At 42.5% G+C, this 19517-nt stretch overlaps 1 protein-coding gene and 1 long non-coding RNA gene across 9 annotated transcripts in view; one reads left to right on the forward strand and one right to left on the reverse strand.

Moving 5' to 3' along the window:
- Window positions 1-10659: 10659 nt before the first annotated feature.
- On the reverse strand, window positions 10660-12403 carry LOC144333367 (uncharacterized). The gene is made up of 2 exons (XR_013401954.1): window positions 12237-12403; window positions 10660-11972 (listed from the first exon to the last, which is right to left on the reverse strand). It is a non-coding gene; the product is annotated as an uncharacterized LOC144333367 (long non-coding RNA).
- The window catches only part of CCDC93 (coiled-coil domain containing 93), a 90727-nt gene continuing 82932 nt past the window's right edge, over window positions 11723-19517 (forward strand). For all 8 annotated transcript variants that reach the window (XM_077956861.1, XM_077956863.1, XM_077956862.1 and 5 more), the window contains exons 1-3: window positions 11723-12362; window positions 17718-17831; window positions 19249-19343. In XM_077956861.1, the coding sequence (XP_077812987.1) occupies window positions 11961-12362; window positions 17718-17831; window positions 19249-19343 (611 nt within the window). In that variant the 5' untranslated portion in view covers window positions 11723-11960. The remainder of the gene's footprint in view (window positions 12363-17717; window positions 17832-19248; window positions 19344-19517) is intronic.

A 19517-nucleotide genomic window follows, 5' to 3' on the forward strand; every position in this document is an offset into this window, starting at 1 on the left:
TGTAAAAATAAATTTACATTTATAAATGAAATCTCCATTTCTAAGGGTGTCTTCCTCTCAGTACCTAAATCACAATAGGAAAGACATTGGCTTAAAGCTTACGTAACAAATTTTACTCTTGTTTAAGGTAATTTTCCCAGCCCTCTTGTCTTAACTGAGTCTTTTACCTACGCCCTTCTTTATCTCAGCAAATAGTGGCATTTAGACCTAAGTTCTATAAATTTTCCACCTAGTTTCACACAAATGTCATGACTTTGGAAATGCAAATTTAAGGCCACCTACCTAACAATTGTTTAGAGCAAGGAATAATCAATCATAAGATTGATAGTCTAAAGTGGAGAGAGATTTTGAAAACTGGAAAATGCAGAATATTTATTTATTTATTTATTTTTGAAACAGGGTCTCACTCTGTTACCCAGGCTAGAGTACAGTGGCACAATCATAGCTCACTGTAACCTTGAACTTTCAGGCTCAAGCAATTCTCTCACTTCAGCCTCTGGAGTAGCTGGGACTACAGGAACACACCAGGAACACACCACCATGTTCAACTAATTTTTTTTTTTTTTGTAGAGACTGGGCCTCGCTATGTTGCCCAGGCTGGCTTTGAATTCCTGGCCTCAAGTGATCCTCCCACCTGAGACTCCAAAAGGGCTGAGATTATAGGTATGAAAAAATAAATAAATCTCAGGACCCCAAAATCACTAAACCAAAGAGAAAAGTCAGGCTGGGAACTGTGAAGGGCAAACCTGCCTCCCATTCTATTCCTAAATAAGATGGCTACAAAGATTTAAAAAGCTACATGCCTCCCTCACAATTTGTCCACAAAATAATTCCTGGTGGACAAAGGACAGACAGAACTCAAAGTCATCCCTCTGCTCCCAGGAGACAAATGCACAGCTGATTGCTTCCTTTGATTCATTGGAAGGCTAATCAGAAACCCAAAATAATGCAACCATTTGTTCTTTATCTACCTATGACCTGGAAGCCCCCTCCCGACTTTGAGTTGTCCCACCTTTCCAGGCCGAACCAATGTACATCTTACATATATTGATCGATGCCTCATGTCGCCCTAAAATGTATAAAACCAAGCTGTGCTCCGACCACCTTGGGCACATGTTGTTAGGACCTTCTGAGGCTGTATCACGGGTGCACCCTTAACCTTGGCAAAATAAACTTCCTAAATTGATTGAGACTTGTCTTAGATACTCTGGTTTACACAGGCATGAGTCACCATGCCGGGCTAGCAGAATCGTTAAAAAGTTGTAAGATCTGCTTCTCTCTGTGTGTCTGTGTGTCTATATGTATTACGTGTATGTGATATTTCTCTACCAAAATATCTGGAAAAAAAAGCTCTAATTTGCTTGAAGAAAACCTAAACACTTAGATCAAATATTTTAATGCCTTTTAGTTCACGTGATTTGAGTAAATCTTTGGTAAATAGGACGAGTTTATTACTATTGTTGTTTTAATAAAAACGACTGTGTCTTGTGATCAGGAAAATACCCATGCATTTAACTTTAGAGTTCATGCTTAGCATTTGCATCCTTTAAAAATGGGTTACATGGAAATAACTTAAATGATGGCTAGCCTTGTTTAATGGGCAATTCAAGAATTATTGTTAAAAATGACTAGACTAGGAAAATGTAGACAGGATAAAAGTTTATAAATAAAATTTTCATGGTTTCAAAAATCTTTGTAAGTAACTTAAAGTTGTGTTATAAATAAGTAATAGATTCTCATGAAATATCTGAATCATTTCTAAGTACGATAAAATGCTGAAACATTAATTGTTACACATAAGTTTAAGTTTGTTTTTGGCTTCTTAAATTGTACAAAAAGACAAAATGCATTTAGGTCTGTTAGTAAATATGTTCTATTCCACATTAAAAAGTTGTACTTTAACCAGATACAACGAATGGCACATGCATGTAGTCCCAACTACTTAGGAGGCTGAGGCAGGAGGATCACTTGAGACCAGGAATGTGAGCCCAGCTTGTGTAACAGAGACCCCATCTCTAAAAGAAAAAGAAAAAAAGAAAATTTGTACCTTCAGGAAGCACATATTTCTAGAAATTATGAAATGGTGCTAGTCTACAGAATTGGTTTGCAACTGCTAAGAATTAACAACTATAATTAGTATAAATAACTAAAACTACTAGAAATAAGGGGAACAATTCAATATGCTAAGTAGGAAAGTGAGAGTGTTTTGTTGAGAAAAATTATAAGGAAGGCATAAAGGTGTGCTTTTTTCTCTTTGGGAGAAAAGTAATTTTGTCTAATTTTGATATTATTTAAAGGTTGTTTCAAAATATGGATTTGGGAAGTAAAGAGAAGCAAGGAAAGAGGGAACCAGTAAGCAGGAGAAAGAGATTTTGTGTTTTATCAAGATAATTTCCTATGCTTCATACTGTCTTTATTAGATCTCTGATTACTTAAGAAAATTGAGTTAAAGCATTAAGTTTTTTTCCTACAAATATGCTTTTTTTTTTTTTTTTTTTTTTTTCCATACAGGGTCTGGTTCTGTTGCCCAGGCTGGAGTGTGGTGGCATGATCTCAGCTCACTGCAACTTCTGCCTCCTGGGCTCAAGCCATCCTCTCACCTCAGCCTTCCAAGTAGCTGGGTCTACAGGAGCATACCGCTGTGCCTGGCTAATTTTTTGTCGTTGTTGTATTTTTCATAGAGACAGGGCGTATTAGTCCATTTCCACGCTGCTGATAAAGACATACCCGAGACTGGGCAATTTACAGAAGAAAGAGGTTTATTGGACTTACAATTCCATGTGGCTGGGAAGGCCTCACAATCATGGCTGAAGGTGAAAGGCGTGTCTCACATGGTAGGAGACAAGAGAAGAGAGCTTGTGCAGGGAAAGTCCCCTTTTTAAAACCATCAGATCTCATGAGACTTATTCACTATCAGCACAGGAAAGACCTGCCCCATGATTCAATTACCTCCCACCGTGTCCCTCTCATAAACACGTGGGAATTCAAGATGAGATTTGGGTGAGGATACAGCCAAACCATATCACGGGGTTTGCCACATTGCCCAGGCTGATCTCGAACTCCTAGACTTGAGCAATCATCCTGCCTAGGCCTCCCAAATTGCTGGGATTACAGGTGTGAGCCACTTCCCCCAGCCTTGCAACTTCTTTCAATTAAAACTCTGGTTAAAGGAATAATTATTGTTTCATAGTGGCCTGTGATCCTACTCTTGATCAAGTGTTTTGAAAGTTTATTTTCGACAGACTTCTTAAAACCAAATTATAAAATGAAGTCTTTTTGACCTTGAGCCAGCTGTTGGACAGCCCAGAGGACCCCTGGAAATGCAAAAGAGAGGTAGTAAACAGATTAAGCAGCTTATTTGATTCATTAAACTACATGAGAAACTTTGTCAAATAAGAAATGGAATTTAACCTTCTTCAAGTCATATTTTTATATCTTCAAGAAGGTTCATAATAGGGATAGAAAGAACTCTGGCAAGTACAGGTTTCTGATAAATTTGAGTTTGTGGGTTTCTTTCTTTTTTTTTTTTTTTAGGTACCGTTGGACTGGGTAAGAATTTCTAGAACTCTAATGAAGAAACTAATGGGTTTGTGAAACTGCTAACCAAGATTAAACAGAACAAAAATGTATTACATGACACTGAATGAACTGACAAGAAGGAATAATGGGGCTTAATGGCGTTTTAAAAGAGAAATATTTCTGATTCCTTTAATGTTTCATTATCCAGATTTAAGGGAACTTTTTTTTCCTTTTAAACTAACTATAACTTATAGCAATTTGCTAATGCATACTTTCGTAAACAAAAATTGAAACAGTTGCTTTTGTTCCTTACCTGATCCCTCCAAAACTCAGGAATTAATTCATGGGTATTCTTATTTTTGTTTATGATGATATGGTTATTTGCATAAATTCAACAAGAGTCTGTTCTCTTTAACATGATACAACTGAAAACATTGACTATATTATCAAGGCTTTGACTGGAATGTCATATTTGAACACATGCATACAATATCTGGCTTTAAGGGCAAAGTCTGATGTCTGCATTTGTTTGACTTCTAGCATTGAGAGGTTTTAAAAAATCCAGTCTGAGGTTTCTTGTCAAAATTATCAGCAAAGCAAATTTAAAAGGAACCTATATGGTTATTCTTGCTGTACTTACACAGATAATTAGGCCAAGTTTGAGACTAAACTTATTTTACAAACAAATTGGTGTTACTGTGATTATTTTTAGTAGAAGTGGAGGTGACAATAGAGAGAAATTATGTTTCAGAAGAAAACCATAGTACACATGTTGTTAGATCGTAGCCCTGTTCATTGTTTTCAAGTTTTTATTATTTATTTAGGATTAGATCTCAAATTCCTCTAGTTTACTTCAATATCTGGCTACAACTCTCCAACCAAGAACAAAAACTGCTAAGCTGGACAATTTGACACAAGTTTCAGGGATAAAATCTCATGCCTGCTGTGTCGATCACATGGAGAGCTCACCAGAATGCCCAATGCCACAATCCAAGGAGGGAATCATGGGAACCCTGGTTTATAGTCAGTGGGCCGGAAGCTGAGGTCAAAATCTGAGTTTGTAATTGGCATGGGAAATGGGGTCAGTTTCCTAGGACTGAGCCCTCACCTATCGTGAACTCTCAACCCAACTTTACCTGGCTGTCTCCAGGTAAGTAGGATCAGAATAGCAGGACACTTAGCTGGTGTTTGCTGCAGAGTTGCTTGGTTGGCATGCGGAGAAAACCCCCCATACATCTGGTGCCAGAAGTACTGTGTGATCGTGAGTAGGGAGTGGGGAAACATACTTAGGTTTTTCCCATATGTACATCCACGCAAATATATGTGTGAATCTTAGTATAATTCTTTTCATCTTATTTGATTTCAAGATAATGAAAGTTGTATTCTTATTGCTATTTATTAATAGGAAGTCTGATTAATCCAGAAAACAGTATTTTTTGGTCTCTCTTCTAAAGTAATTTTCATTTTCTCTCATCTAGTTTTCACATGAAAGCTTGATGGAACTATAATACGAAGGATAATGTTACGTAAATGCGGTCTATTTAGAAGTGAAATTCCTGAGTCAATGGTTTCCTTTCATTTCTAGACAGTGTAAGGGTAGTACTTGAGTTGGCGTTGTTAACCCCCTCCCCAAAACATGAAAGGTAATAGGGATCCTAGGTGGGCAGTCCTGCCACTGGAGACATTTGAAACTCAAATTCCATTTCTATACATCAAAGGCTAAATCATGCTAAAACTAACATGTTTACAAAACAAATTTTGATTTAAACAAACCAACAAAACTCCCTCTGATTGCTCTCATTGCACTTAGGTAAAATCCAGTCCCCTCCTGGTGGTCCCCAAGGTCCTGACTGGGCCAGGCCATCCAGTGGCACCTAGCGCTCCTGCTCCAACCCCTCAGGTGCAAGCTCCTCCCTATTCATGGACCTCTCTCTGTTGGAAGCCCTTGTCCCACTTCAGGTCTAACCCTCTTTCATCTCAAGTCTTACATGTTGTGTCCCTGGAGAAACTTTCATTAACTCCCCACTCAAAACTGTTCCTCCTGTTCCTCTTTTTCATCCCACTTTTCAACTCATTATTAAAGGCACTTATTTCAATGTGCATCGTGTCATTTGTGCTGTGATGATTGGTTGACTGTGTATGTTCATCCCAGAGCTCTATTTTGTTTCTTTTCTGTATCCAGTGTTTTTCAGAAAGAGGGTTGGGCGTGCTTATGGCATCTGGGGGAACAATTCTTCATGCAGTTTATTAGGTTATGCATGATAATGATGCTTAACAAACAACCCCCAAGCCTCATTGGTCACAGCAAGCACTGATATCTCACTCATGGGCTTGGTGCTCAGCTGGGCTTGGGGCTCAGGTCTGCTCTGCTCTCTCACTGGTGTTTCCTGTTTGAGGGCCCAGGCGGATGGAGGTATGGTTGCCTGAGTATGCGTTCTGCTGGTGAATGACATGAGCATAGGAGAGTGAGGGAACACAGAATGGTTCTTAACACCTCACCCAGAACTGGCACAATCGCCTATCTGCCCACATTTCTCTGGTCAAAGAAATTTTTATGACCTAAAATCAATGCAGGAAGTTTGATGTCTTTAACAACTGGACGCTAAATGTTGGTAATACTTCTGCTGTAGTCTGAATGTTTGGGTTACCCCAAAATCTGTATGTGGAAATTCTGACTTCCACAAGGTGGTATTATTAGAAGATGGGGGGTGATTAGGGCTCTACCATAATGAATGGGATCGTGCTCTTATAAAAGAGGCCTTACAGAGGCTCCTCACCCTTCTACCATGTGAGGTGACAATGAGAAGCTGTACATCCATGAGAAATGGGACCTCACCGGACATTACATTTGGTAGTGCCTTGACCTTGGACTTCCCAGCCCCCAGAAGTGAGGAAAATAAATTTCTGTAGTTTACAAGCCACTCTACAGTATTTTGTTATAGCAGCCTGAAGAGACTGAGACAATCTCCCATGCTCTGTGAAAACTCCAAACTGCTCCTTGGTCCTGAATCTCTACCCTCACCCACATTGAGAGCCCTTCTCTGTGCCTGGCACACAAGAGGCATAGAATGAATATTTGGTGAAAAATTAACTTGGCCAAATTGCCCTCCAAGAAATGTTGTAAAACCTTACTGACTAGGGAATGCTACTGGCATTTGTTTAATGTCCTTTAAACATAATTATTTTTTCCATACAAAACGATACCATATTTTAACCTTGTAGAATAAGGCTGTTATTTATTTCAGACAATTAGTGACAATTTCTTTTAGAAATTCTCTATTCAAGTCTTATGCTCATTTTTCTATTACATTTTTCTTCCTCATTTGGAAGAATTCTTGTCATAGGTAACAAATATTTTTCCAGTTTGCCTTTTAAATGTTGTAATAATTTTTTGGCAGGCAGACATTGTTAACATTTATATAGCCTCATCTCTCACTGTTTTTGTTCATGGCCTGCTGAAGCACACATTTTCACTGCATCAAATGGACAGACTATAATGTACTTAACCAATCCCTTATTATGGGCTATTTACTAAGTTTATAGGTTTTTTTTTCTTATCAGTAACATTGTGATGAAGATCTTATATAAGCCCTGAAAGTAGAAGTATCGTATCAAAGGATATTTTTTAAGTTCTTAATATTACTATTGAAATTTTGCTTCCTAGACCCTATACCTCAGTTCCCCCAAACCCCAGGATTCACATCCCAGACACCCCTTCATCCCAAGACCCACATCCCAGATCCTCACACCCCAGGCCCTGCTGCTGAAATCCTTACTGGTCAGCCTTGTGCTGAAACGAGCAAGGAGAGGACTGACGGCAGGACTGAAAGGGCAATGGGAAACTGTCCAGAATACCTCAGATGCTCCTTCTGCCAGCAATGCTTTCCCCTGAGGTCATCCTATGGCACTCTTCTGGGATTTAGGTCTCCTCTCAAATGGCACTGCAAAGCCTAATCCTGGCCCCTTCATCTAAAAGTGACTCTGACTCTAGCTATTCTTTACTGCATGACACTGTTTGTTGTGGTTGTTGTTGTTGCTGTCGTCATTGTTGTTTGTTTGTTTGTTTTAATTGTAGAGACAGGTTTTTGCCATGTTTCCCAGGCTGGTCTCGAACTTCCTGGGTTCGAGCAATCTGCCTGCCTCAGCCTCCCAAATTGCTGGGATTACAGGTGTGAGCCACCACACCCAAACTACACTGGTTTTGCCCCCTTTAATAGCACCTATTTCTACCTGATGTTCTCTTATTAGTTACATGTTTAATTTCTGTCCGTAATTATCTTGTTTGGTGTGTTGACTGCAGTCTCTCCAGCACCAGGAACAGTTTCTGGCACAGAGAAACTCTTCTCAAATTGACCGCTCATTGGAATCACCTGTGAAGGTTTGACAGTCCCATTACCCACCCCCCACCATAGGAAAGAATTGTTTAGTTATTAACTTTACCAAAAAATGGAAAGATTATTTTTCTCCAGGATATAGAGAATGTAGCAGATATTCTCAAGCATGTTTATTTACTACTGTGTAGTTGGGCCCTTGTTGAATCCTTTTTAATGTAGCTAATAGAGTGTGGTTGTACAAACTATGGAAGTTATTGAAAATCTTTGATAAAACTCTCATTTTGCGGGGAAAAATGTATTGGAAGAACTCATCCAAGTGTGTGTGTGCACATGCTGTGTTTTTCTAACCTTCAGTCCAGAAGTAGAAGGGGTTTAAATCTGCTTGCACTGCCTGTGCCTCCATTATTTTACTGTAGAAATGTGAAATGCTAAATATAGGATGGTGCATTATACAATTGTACTGCCTGAGAATAGACCAGCATGCCATTAAGAATTTTTAGGAAGAACTCATTTAACCTAAGAGCTCTTTGTTTATGGATTTCGAATTTTGTATACCACTGTGATCTGTAAAGAAACAAACCCATAATGAAGTCACTATTCACTACTGTGTTGTATATAAAACAATATGTTCCAAGGCAAAAAATTCAATATTCATGCCTCTCCCTAGCCCAATTAAATCAGAATTGCTAAGAGTGGAATCCAGGTGATTCCAATGTGCAGCCAAGTTTGAGACCTACTGACGTAGAAGAAACTCAGCAATATTTGTTGGATGGATGGATGGATGGATGGATGGATGGATGGATGGATGGATGGATGGATAAGCAAAAGAACATGGGGAATGAGAAATTTGGGGCTCTGGTTCCAGCACTCCCTCTATTGTGCTGTGTGACCCACTTTACTGAACACCCATTGTTGCACTCATGTAGAAGGAATGAGAGAAGCCTGGAGACAGAATAATTGAGGTTTTATAGAAGACTTCCTCCAGAACAAAGCTAAGCCTAACAGGAAGCTCTTTACTATGTGTATTAGGCCATTCTCACATTGCTATAAAGAAATACCTGAGACTGGGTAATTTATAAAGAAGAGGTTTAATTAACTCGCAGTTCTACAGACTTTACAGAAAGCATGGCACCAGCATCTGCTTGGCCTCTGGGGAGGCTTTAGGAAGCTTAAACGGGCTTTAGGAAGGTGAAAGGAGAGCAGGCACGTCACATGGTGAAAGCAGGAGCTAGAGAGAGGGGGTAAAGTGCCACACTTTTAAACAGCCAGATCTCATGATGAGTGGCTCAGTATCACGAAGACAGCACCAAGGGGTTGGTGCTAAACCGTTCATGAGAAATGCACCCCAATGATCCAGTCACCTGCCACCAGGCCCCACCTCCAACACTGGGGATTACATTTTGACATGAGATCTGGGTGGGGCAAATATCCAAACTATATCACTATGGTACCTCTTTACCCAGGAAGTGGAAAGTATTTGTGAGGCTCCAAAGAATCTTGCAATTAGAAGAACATCACACGACTCTGTACTCGGTGTACAGAAGAGAGACAGAATAACTGATTTCTAGTCCTCAGATATCACACTAGGGAGACACAATCTGTGAGGCTACCTGGAGTGAAGGGAAAGGGAGAGAGATGGATTTATCTGAGAGAGTCCTCACAAGCCTCCTTCTCTGCATTGGCTGTTAAAGGTCTTCAAGACTGTGAAGGGTTTCTGCCCTCAAATATGGGCTACTCAAACTTTCTTTTTCTTTTTGCTTAAGAGACAGTGTCTTTCTATATTGCCCAGGCTGAAGTGCAGTGGTTATTCATGGTCATGATCCCACTACTGATCAGCACAGAAGTTTTAACCTGCTCTGTTTCTGACCTGGGCCAGTTCACCACTCCTTAGGCAACCTCGCTCCCTGGAGGTCACTGTATTGATGCCAGTCTTAGTGCAGATATCTGACTGGCATAGCTTACTAAAGCCCAGAACTCTGGAACTCAAGCGATTTTCCTGCGTCAGCCTCCCAAGTTGCTGGGGCTACAAGCAGGTGCCACCTAGCCCTGTTCAAACTTTCTTGACTGATATCATGGCTGTTTTGCTGAGACCTTTTTTTTTTTATTTTTATTTATTTATTTTTTTTAAGCATGCCCCATGCCCCTCAACTCTGTTGCTGTCACCCTATACCTGTCGTAACAACATAGGACAGTTTCTTTTCTTTCTTTTTTTTGAGACGGAGTTTCGCTCTTGTTGCCCAGGCTGGAGTGCAGTGGCACAATCTCAGCTCACCGCAACCTCCGCCCCCCAGGTTCAAGTGATTCTCTTGCCTCAGCCTCCCGAGTAGCTGGGATTACAGGCACGTACCACCACGCCCAGCTAATTTTGTATTTTTAGTAGAGACAGCATTTCTCCATGTTGGTCAGGCTAGTCTCGAACTCCCAACCTCAGGTGATCCGCCCGCCTCGGCCTTTCAAAGTGCTGGGATTACAGGCATGAGCCACCACACTTGGGAAGGACAGTTTTTTACTGAGGAAATTAGCTACTCGTCCTTATTTAAAACATTGCAGAAGTATTATAACAGGAAACTCAGGGTGTGGCCTGAGTCCTGTTATTCTCCAGGTCTTAGTCTCCAGGCTGCTATTATATACAGCTGTTTAGGCTTGCCTGCTCTATGAGATCTTACTACCTGTTCCTAGGCATCAGTACCTGTCTGGTCACTCAACAGTGGCCACAAATGATTGTCACTCTCCATGCCCCATCAACCTATACCATTTCAGTGAAGGACAGTTTTAAAACTACAAAAACAACACATTTGGGAAGTTATGAGAGTAGAAATTGAGGTTTATTGGCTTTACAAAGCATAAGAGCAAGATATACCACACAGGAGGGTTCCCGTCTCAATACCTTAACTTGCATATTCACATTATTCAAATTATTGGGGACCAGGGGTTGGGGATGGTGCACAGTTTTGAGTAATATTTGCTAGTTATATTTAAGAACAAAATGGTGTCCTTAGGGCACTTCCAACTACTTGTGAGCTCTGGCTCCAGACAAACCACTGTCTATCAGGATAAACTCCAGGAGGAGTACAAAAGGTGCAAAAATAAAATAAAAATAAAATAGAAAACATCACTGCATATATATATACACACATATATATACACACACACATATATATACACATATATACATATACACACATACATATATATAATTTTTAGACAGGGTCTTGCTCTGTCACCCAGGCTGGAGTGCAGTGGTGTTATCATAGCTCATTGCAACCTCAACCTTCCCGGCTCAAGCAATTCTCCCACCTCAGCCTACCGGCTAGCTGGGACCACTGGCACCCGGCTAATTTTCTTATTTTTTTGTAGAGATGGAGGTCTCACTATGTTGCCCAGGTTGGTCTCCAACTCCTGGGTTCAAGCGATCCTCCTGCCTCGACCGCCAAAGTGCTGGGATTACACGCATGTGTCACCGCGCCTGCCTACTCTTTTAAAGATGCTAGGGATGCAAAGAAGGGAGGAAAGCAAACACAAAACCTTTTTGATCTCAAGGAGCTAAGTGTCTGACACTTCCCATCCCACACACATATACAGAGGGAAGCAAAAGTTTTCACGGAAGTCATCTCTTTCCTCATCGCTTAAAAGAAACAAAAAGCCAAGAGCCGTTTTGGAGCGGGTGTGGGGGCCTGCGACCTCTTGTCTAGTTGCCATCCTCCGGGACCGACAAGGGGTACACCAAATAAGGGACGCGGCGGCTAAAATGACGTGAACACAGGAGTCCGCAGTCTCTGAGATGTCATTCCTCCAGGAAGACCCAGAAACCGTGAATGGGGCGGGGTGGTGGGCAATATCTAAAGCGAGGTTTCCTGGGATCGCGATGCCACTGGCCAGGACGCTGGAGAGGGCAGCCGGCATGAAGAATTCCTTCTCAAGGGGTCCGTTCCTGGGATGTATATGGAGAAATCTGTCCAAGCGTGCGTTTCTAAGGGCTAGAGCTGGGCATGCATTCAGAATCCTCAAGCTCATGTGTACTTGGACTCTGACCCTGAAGCGAGGGAGTTTCCGAAGTCTGATTCACGGAGGAGACAGGACCCACTTGGGGTATCCGATGCCAGCGAGATGGGAAGGGAGCTGAAATGCAAAATGTCCTCAAGATGCAGGAGGAGCACCTCTCAAGCAGCGCCTGGGAGAAAACTTCAGAGAATCGGCGCGAAGATCCAGCACAACCCCAGAACCCGCAGCCCAGCCCACTGCTCCCCGGGCTGTTGTGGCGCAGGCGCAGTGGCGCCGCGCTCAGGCCCCAGCGCGCATGCTCTGCCCGGCCGTGGCGCTCCCGGCCAGCGGCAGCAGCAGCGGCGGCGGCGGTGGCGGAGGAAGTTTCCGCTTTGCACTTACCCCGGTAGCAGCTCCGCGACAGGGACAGCTTCCTCCGGACGCTTGGCGGGCTTCGCTCTCGCCTTACGACAGCCCGGTCGGATCATGGGGTTGCCCAAGGGGCCGGAGGGCCAGGGTCTCCCGGAGGTAAGAACGCCTCCTCCTTCCCTGACACGTCGGGGTTCCTGCTAAGAGAGGGCCAAGCCGCGGGGCGGCTGACTGAGCGGGCCCTGGGTACGATAGGGGCGCCCCGCCCCCTTCCTCAGGTGTATCCACCTCGGGGAAGCGCCGACCCTCTTCTTGGAGGCGGGGAGCGGGTGCCTCTGCATGGGCAGGGAGCAGCGGGCGGGTAGGGACAAACTTAAGCCGCTCCCGGGTCTCTTGGGGCGGAGGTGGCCTTCCCAGCCCGACACCTGCCCTGACGCAGCCCCACGCGCCGGGGGTCCCTGGGCTCCCACCTTTCCCCCTGCCCGGGACAGGCTCCCCAACCACAAACTGCAGGGCTAGCCCAGGCTGCTGGGCGCTGGAGTCACGAGACCGCTGTCCGAGGCGGTCCGGGCTCGGGTGGTGCGAAGGGCGGTGACCTTGGGACGCCTACCGCCACCCCGCAGGGTCCCGGCGGCCAGCCCCACCCGCCTTGCTGTCGGGAGGGAATGCTACCCTCCTTGAATTGACCCGGACCGGGGCGGCGGGAGGAAGTTTGGGAGACTTGCGCGCACCAGGGAGGTGTCCCGCTGGGTCAGCGCGCCTGGGCGTTCGGGGTGGGACGCATGCCTGGGGTGCTGTGTTGGGGGGGACCGAGCTCTGGGCGGAAACATTGCAGCTTCTCCAGAAGAGGGCGGGGTTCTTTTCCAGAGGTGTTTGTTGAGTACTCACTTAGTGCTAGGGAGAGTCAGGAGTGGTTTGCGGATTTCCACGTTTGCTGGGAATACAGGGAAAGTGTATTCATTTTCTTTTGGCTACAAATATCACTTAGCATCTCATAGGTAGTTTGCATCTGTCGTCCCTTTCAGTTGATTTTACTCAAAGGCTAGTCTAGTTTACTGGATTCTGGAGAGAAATGGAATCCACGCCGCACCTCTGCCTTTTTCCTAAGGTTCTGGAGCAGGCATTGGCCAGTGACTGTTTGCTTGACCTGGTGAGTCTGGTCCCTTCACGCTTACCTGCCTGTGACCAATCTTTCTCCTCTGCACTCCTCCCAAATCCTCAATTCTTTCTTATCACAAGTATCCACTAATTGAGGGATCACTGTGTTCTGTGTCCAGAAGCTGGGAATATAGTGATGAGAGGACAGATTTGTCTGTCAGTGTGTGCTCCCAGAATGCAAGTCCATTTTGTTGTCTTAAGAAAACCTAACAAGCATAATGTTGTCAGAACCGCTGTATTAGGTAAAACCTTACATGCACGTTGCTTTGATGGCACCCAGGATAGTGAACAATAGGATTTGTACTGTGACATTTGCAGTTTTCTTTTTTGCCACTTCTTTATTGTAGGGTCTCATCAAGTTTTTGCCTGGCCTTTTGTTGTTGACTCCTATGTGGTCTCCCACGTTCTAGTTTAAATCCCTCCAGCCCAATGTTCCGCAGTACTATCAGTGGAGGTCTTTCTAGGGAAAAATGAATAAATAAATAAAAAGCAACCTGCCACTGTATGTCCTTCGTTTAAACTTTCACTGACTGCTAGGAGGCCAGGTCTGATTCATCATTGTTTTCCAAGACCCTGATACAGTTCCGGGCAATTAAGAGGTCAGGGTGAATATAATCAAATTATTATCATACAGTTCAGAAGCTAGTAAATATAAATATGGATAGTCTGTGTTATTAGGCTGTCACTAGACCAGTTAATTCATTAACTTCGTTCTTTTTTTATTTTTAGACAGAGCCTCACTCTGTCACTGAGGCTGGAGTGCAATGGCGTGAGCTCGGTTCATTGCAACCTCTGTCTCCCAGGTTCAAGCAATTCTTGTGCCTCAGCCTCCCCAGTAGCTGGGATTACAGATGTGAGCCACTGCCCGGCTCAAATTCATTCTTTTTAACCCTTTGCAAAGATAGCTAGACTGGGCCCTGCCTTCCAGCTTACAACAACTATAGGGGACGGAAATTGAAAATTTATTGGGCTTGGTGTAAGAGCTCATTGTTGTTCATCTTTGTCAGAAATTTAGTTTTAACAACTGGATGTATTAACCAGCCTGGTGGATTTTCATTGCTTCAAGTGAGGGTCTTTCATTCCCTGTGGATCAGGCAATGGCTCTTTTCCATTTCATTTCAGTGTTAATCTGTTAAGTGAATTTGGAGTCATACATTCCCATTTAGTGTCTCGTGCCACAATTACTTCACAAATTGTATTGCAAAAGTAAACTTCTCCATTCTAGGGGTGAGTGGATGGAAGCATGGGCCCTGCATCTGTAGTGGGGTGGCCAGTGGGTGCCCATTAGATAGGTGTTGAGGCAGTGATGATCCTATTTTTTCATTTGTTATTTTTTTGTCTTCTTCTTGTAAGTGTTTTCACAATAAATGATTGAACAAATGAAGTGTTCCTATTTTACACCCCAGAAATTTTAAGAAAGTACTTATATTATCTCATTTTCTTTTTCTGCTCTGTCTTCTTGAACTACAACTACTATTTAGCTTCTCTTTTCTTAGAGTGTTTTCACTTGTAGATGTTTCTCAACCATCCCAGATTTTTTGCAGAAGGGAGAGAAGGTGTGAATAATTTATATTACTTAAAATTTTTATGTCCACTAGGAACTAGTGAATGCTGATCTTCAGGATCCTTAATGGACTGGACCAGGGTCATTTCAGAGACGGATGTAGCTCAGTGATGTCACCTCCCCCACACCACTCCTACTCTATTGCAGGGGATTATCAGTCACTTTAATAATTCTGTATTAACTGTATTTTAATATGTATACTCCCTTTCCTGGCAGTGTATACATTAAAATAAACTTGTTTCCATTGTCAGGGATGTGACCACCGAAACATTTTATTAATGCATGACTAGTTTAGGTTCATTTACTTTTTGTAAGCATTAGTAGATCATTCTTTATTTAATAAGTGTGTCCTTTGAACTTAATGCTGTTTTGATACAGAGTAGTAAACCCAAGTATATAATATATACTCCTGTCCTTAACCCATCAATAGTCCAGTTGGAAAGACAAGCATGTACATAACACTAGATATCTCACTTAGAAGATGTTGATACTTAGTTATATGTACAGCACAGACTATAAGTAAAGTAGAAATGCAGAAGGGAGTGGCCATTTCAAGACAGACTTGTGAGGGATGGCGTTGAATGGGAGCTAGAATTTGAAAGTGATTTCTCAATGGTTAGAGAATATCAGCCATGGCCATGTCTTGATTGTTTTTGGGGTAAAGGATGAACCTGAAAAGATAGGTTGGTGGCCAAAGATCTGAATGTGAAACCAGACATCTGGAGTTTATCTTACAGGCAGTGTGTGTGGCGCATTGTTGATAAGGGCTGGGAGGGTGAGCTAAAGAGGGATAACATGAAAGCTGTGATTTAGGAAGGGGTGAACAAAACAAAGGAAGAAAGATGAAGAAGCATTTGCAGGAGTCCTGGAATGAAGTATGAATAAAAGGGAAGGGAAGATAAATGTGAGATGCATAGTAAAGGAAGACTTAACAGGCATTGTTGGGTAAGGGAGGACTCAGAGATGAGTATGAGCATGTGAACCAGGGTATCTTATTGGTGTTTTATATAGAGAGATGGTTTGTTATTTTCTGCAGCAATAGAAGAGAGGAAAGGTAGTTCATGATAATAAATAGATGAAGGAGTATTAGAATATTTAGATGGATTTCAGTATTAAATAAAGATCTGGGGTAAAAGGAGGATATAAATTAAAAATTTTCAATCAAAATACTGATATAGGGCCAGGCGCGATGGCTCATGCCTATAATCCCAGCACTTTGGGAGGCCGAGGCGGGCTGATCATGAGGTCAGAAGATCAAGACCAGCCTGGCTAACACAGTGAAGCCCCATCTCTACTAAAAATACAAAAATAAGAAAAAAAAAAAATTAACCAGGTGTGATGGCACATGCCTGTAGTTCCAGCTACTCAGGAGGCTGAGGCAGGAGAATCGCTTGAACCCTGGAGGTGGAGGTTCCCTCCCGGAACTGAGTGCAGTGAGCCGAGATCATGCCACTGCACTCCAACCAGGGCGAAAGAGTGAGACTCTGTCTCAAAAAACAAAAAACAAAAACAAAAAACAAAAACAAAATACTGATATACGTATATTAGATGAATTTATTATTTTTAAGGCAATCCTATTATGTGGCAATAATCACCCTTTAATATATCTCGGTTGGAAGACTTTCATATATTTGTTTTCGAGTTCAAAAAGGGAAGTACAGAGAGGGATACACGTTTGAATTCTCTTCTTCGTTTCTATGCCTCTTGTCAGTAACTTCTGGATGAATATAACGTTTTTTTTGTTTGTTTGTTTTTTGGAGACAGAGTCTTGCTCTGTTGCCAAGGCTGGAGTGCAAGGGCACAGTCTTGCCTTACTGCAACCCACGCCTCCTGGGTTCAAGTGATTCTTGTGCCTCAGCCTCCCGAGTAGCTGGGGTTACAGGTATGTACCACCATGCTCAGCTAATTTTTTGTATTTTTAGTAGAGGTGGGGTTTTGCTATGTTGGCCAGGCTGGTCTCAAACTCCTGACCTCAAGTGATTGGCCCCCCCTTGGCCTCCTAAATTGGTAGGATTAGAAGCATTAGCCACCGTGCCCCGCTAAGTATAAAGTTTTTGAGATAGAGTCTTGCTTTGTCGCCCAGGCTGGAGTGCGGTGGTGCAATCTTGGCACACTGCAACCTCTGACTCTTGGGTTCAAGCAATTCTTGTGCCTCAGCCTCCTGAGTAGCTGGGACTGCAGGCATGGGCCACTAAACCTGGCTAAGTTTTGTATTTTTAGTAGAGATGGCGTTTTACCATGTTGGCCAGGCTGGTCTTGAACTCCTGACCTCAAGTGATGCACCCGCCTCAGCCTCCCAAAATACTGGGATTACAGGTATGAGCCACCACGCCGGCCCTGAGTCCTAAGTGTAAAGTTTTTTTTAGAAAACACCATAAAACCTTGTTCCTGTGTGTGAGGAGTCAAAATCTATTTGAGAAGACTGTCAAAGTAAACCATGGGTTAGAGAAAAAGGAAGTATTGTGTTCTAACCTTCCTTTTTCCTGGATTCCTTCAGCATGTGATGAGTAGTGTATACTACTACTAGTAGTGTATACTAGTGTATACCTGGCATGTGTCTCCCTCAGCTATGAAGATTAACAGCCCGTTGAGGACTGGGGCCCATTTGTGACTCCGGCAACACTGTCCACATGCTTCTGTGTGACACTTGCTGAATTTTCAGAGAATCCATTGCGGTGATGTAGCCAATGTAATCTGCTCCTTGGCAATGAGATTGTGGCATCAGGGGATATACCTAGTGTTCCTTTATTCAGGATAGCTTTTACCAGCCACACTTTTACCTTTTGTTTTAGGTGGAAACAAGAGAAGATGAAGAACAAAATGTCAAGTTGACTGAAATTCTGGAGCTCTTGGTTGCAGCTGGGTATTTCAGGGCAAGAATTAAAGGCTTGTCACCCTTTGACAAGGTAAGGGGAAATCTTTCTAACCATTAGACTATCTTTTGTCAGAATGACATGGTTAATCATGGCAAAGAAAGGAGGAAGAGATGATGTTTTAACTTCCTCCATGTCTGTGTTTCCATTTCTTCCTAATTCAGATTCATTATGGAAGTGTTCAGACTTCTTTTCAAAGACAGAAATGATGCATCAGTGAATATGTCAGTTCCTTTTCTGTGCACAAAGCTTTAGGAAATGCAGAGAAGCAAAATTAATAGTTCCTTCTTTCAAGGAATTTAAAGTTCGTGTGGGGATTATCAAACTTATGGAAAATAAAATAATCAGAGTTAATAATGAGCTATCCCAAGTCAGTGTGCTCACAGACAGTTGCCAGATATTCTGTGGATGGTGAATGCTCTGATTTAGGACGAGAGAGAGATCACTGTGTGAAGAAACCTTTTAATTCAGCAGAACCTTGAATGATGATGCACAAATCACAGTAATAGGTGTTGAAGACACAAAGAAAAAACAAAGGCACAGTTCTCAAAGAGCCCAATTTCTGTAGAGTAGGGATGAGAGACAAGTAAATCAACATGCACAGAATAAATGGCATGATGCAGAAAAGTGCCACAGTGGACTGTGCACAGAAGGGACGCATTCAAATCAGACAGGGCAGGCTATGGAAGACAGTGCTGAGTGCTCCATGGGGTCACAGTCCCGGCTGTGCATAGCAGAATCACTCTGGGTTATTTTATAATACAGAACCCATGATTCACTCATGGAAATTCTGGTTAGCTAGGTCTGGGCTTGGGTCCTGGAATCTGCATTTTTATTGGGCAACTCATAGGTGTCTTAAACAGCCAGGGGTAAGATTTACTATTGTTTTTTTCTAATATCAGACTGTGTCTGAAAAGGATTTTGTTTCACAATGGGTTTTTAGTCTTACTCTTATTTGCATCTCAGAGAATTCCTAAGGGAAAAGTAGGTAGATAATCATCTCAGGTAGATAAGAAAAGTAAGATGTATGGAAACAAAATGTCAGCCTTGCTGCCCATGTGTCTGGTCTATAAAACACAGAATGAATGTCTGTCCTTTTGACTATAAAGAGGATCTATGTACAGTATGTTCATTTAATAATAAAAGTCAGCTCCTCAGTCATGCAAGCCACATTTCAACTGCTCAGCAGCCACATGTGGCTAGTAGCTACCGTACTGGTCCTTGCAGATAACAGAATATTTCTGTCACTGCAGGAAGTTTTCCGTAACAGTGCCATTTTAGATTAATTATGGTTGATGGGGTAAGGAGGACACATTCTCTCTCTCTCAAGATACATAATTTTGTATGTTTACTGAGTCTGTTAGAGCTATTTATAATTCACCTACCTTTCACTTCTTCCATTCTCCCCAAACGAGAAAGAGAAAACAAATATTTTCTTTATGTCTTGCAGGTAGTAGGAGGAATGACTTGGTGTATCACCACTTGCAACTTTGATGTAGATGTTGATTTGCTCTTTCAAGAAAACTCTACGATAGGTCAAAAAATGTAAGTTTTTCTATGGAAAACGTAAAGGTGGGGAGAAGGGAACTAACTTTTGAGTGTCCACTGTGTGCCAGAAGTTGGTTGGACACTTGGCATGGTTTAGCTTTTGTTACAATAGGTATTATCCCTGCTTTACAAATGAAACTGAGACTGAAAGACGCCAAGGCCATACAGCTA

The sequence above is a fragment of the Macaca mulatta genome, chromosome 12 (assembly GCF_049350105.2).
Source record: "Macaca mulatta isolate MMU2019108-1 chromosome 12, T2T-MMU8v2.0, whole genome shotgun sequence".
Taxonomy (NCBI): Eukaryota; Metazoa; Chordata; class Mammalia; order Primates; family Cercopithecidae; genus Macaca; species Macaca mulatta.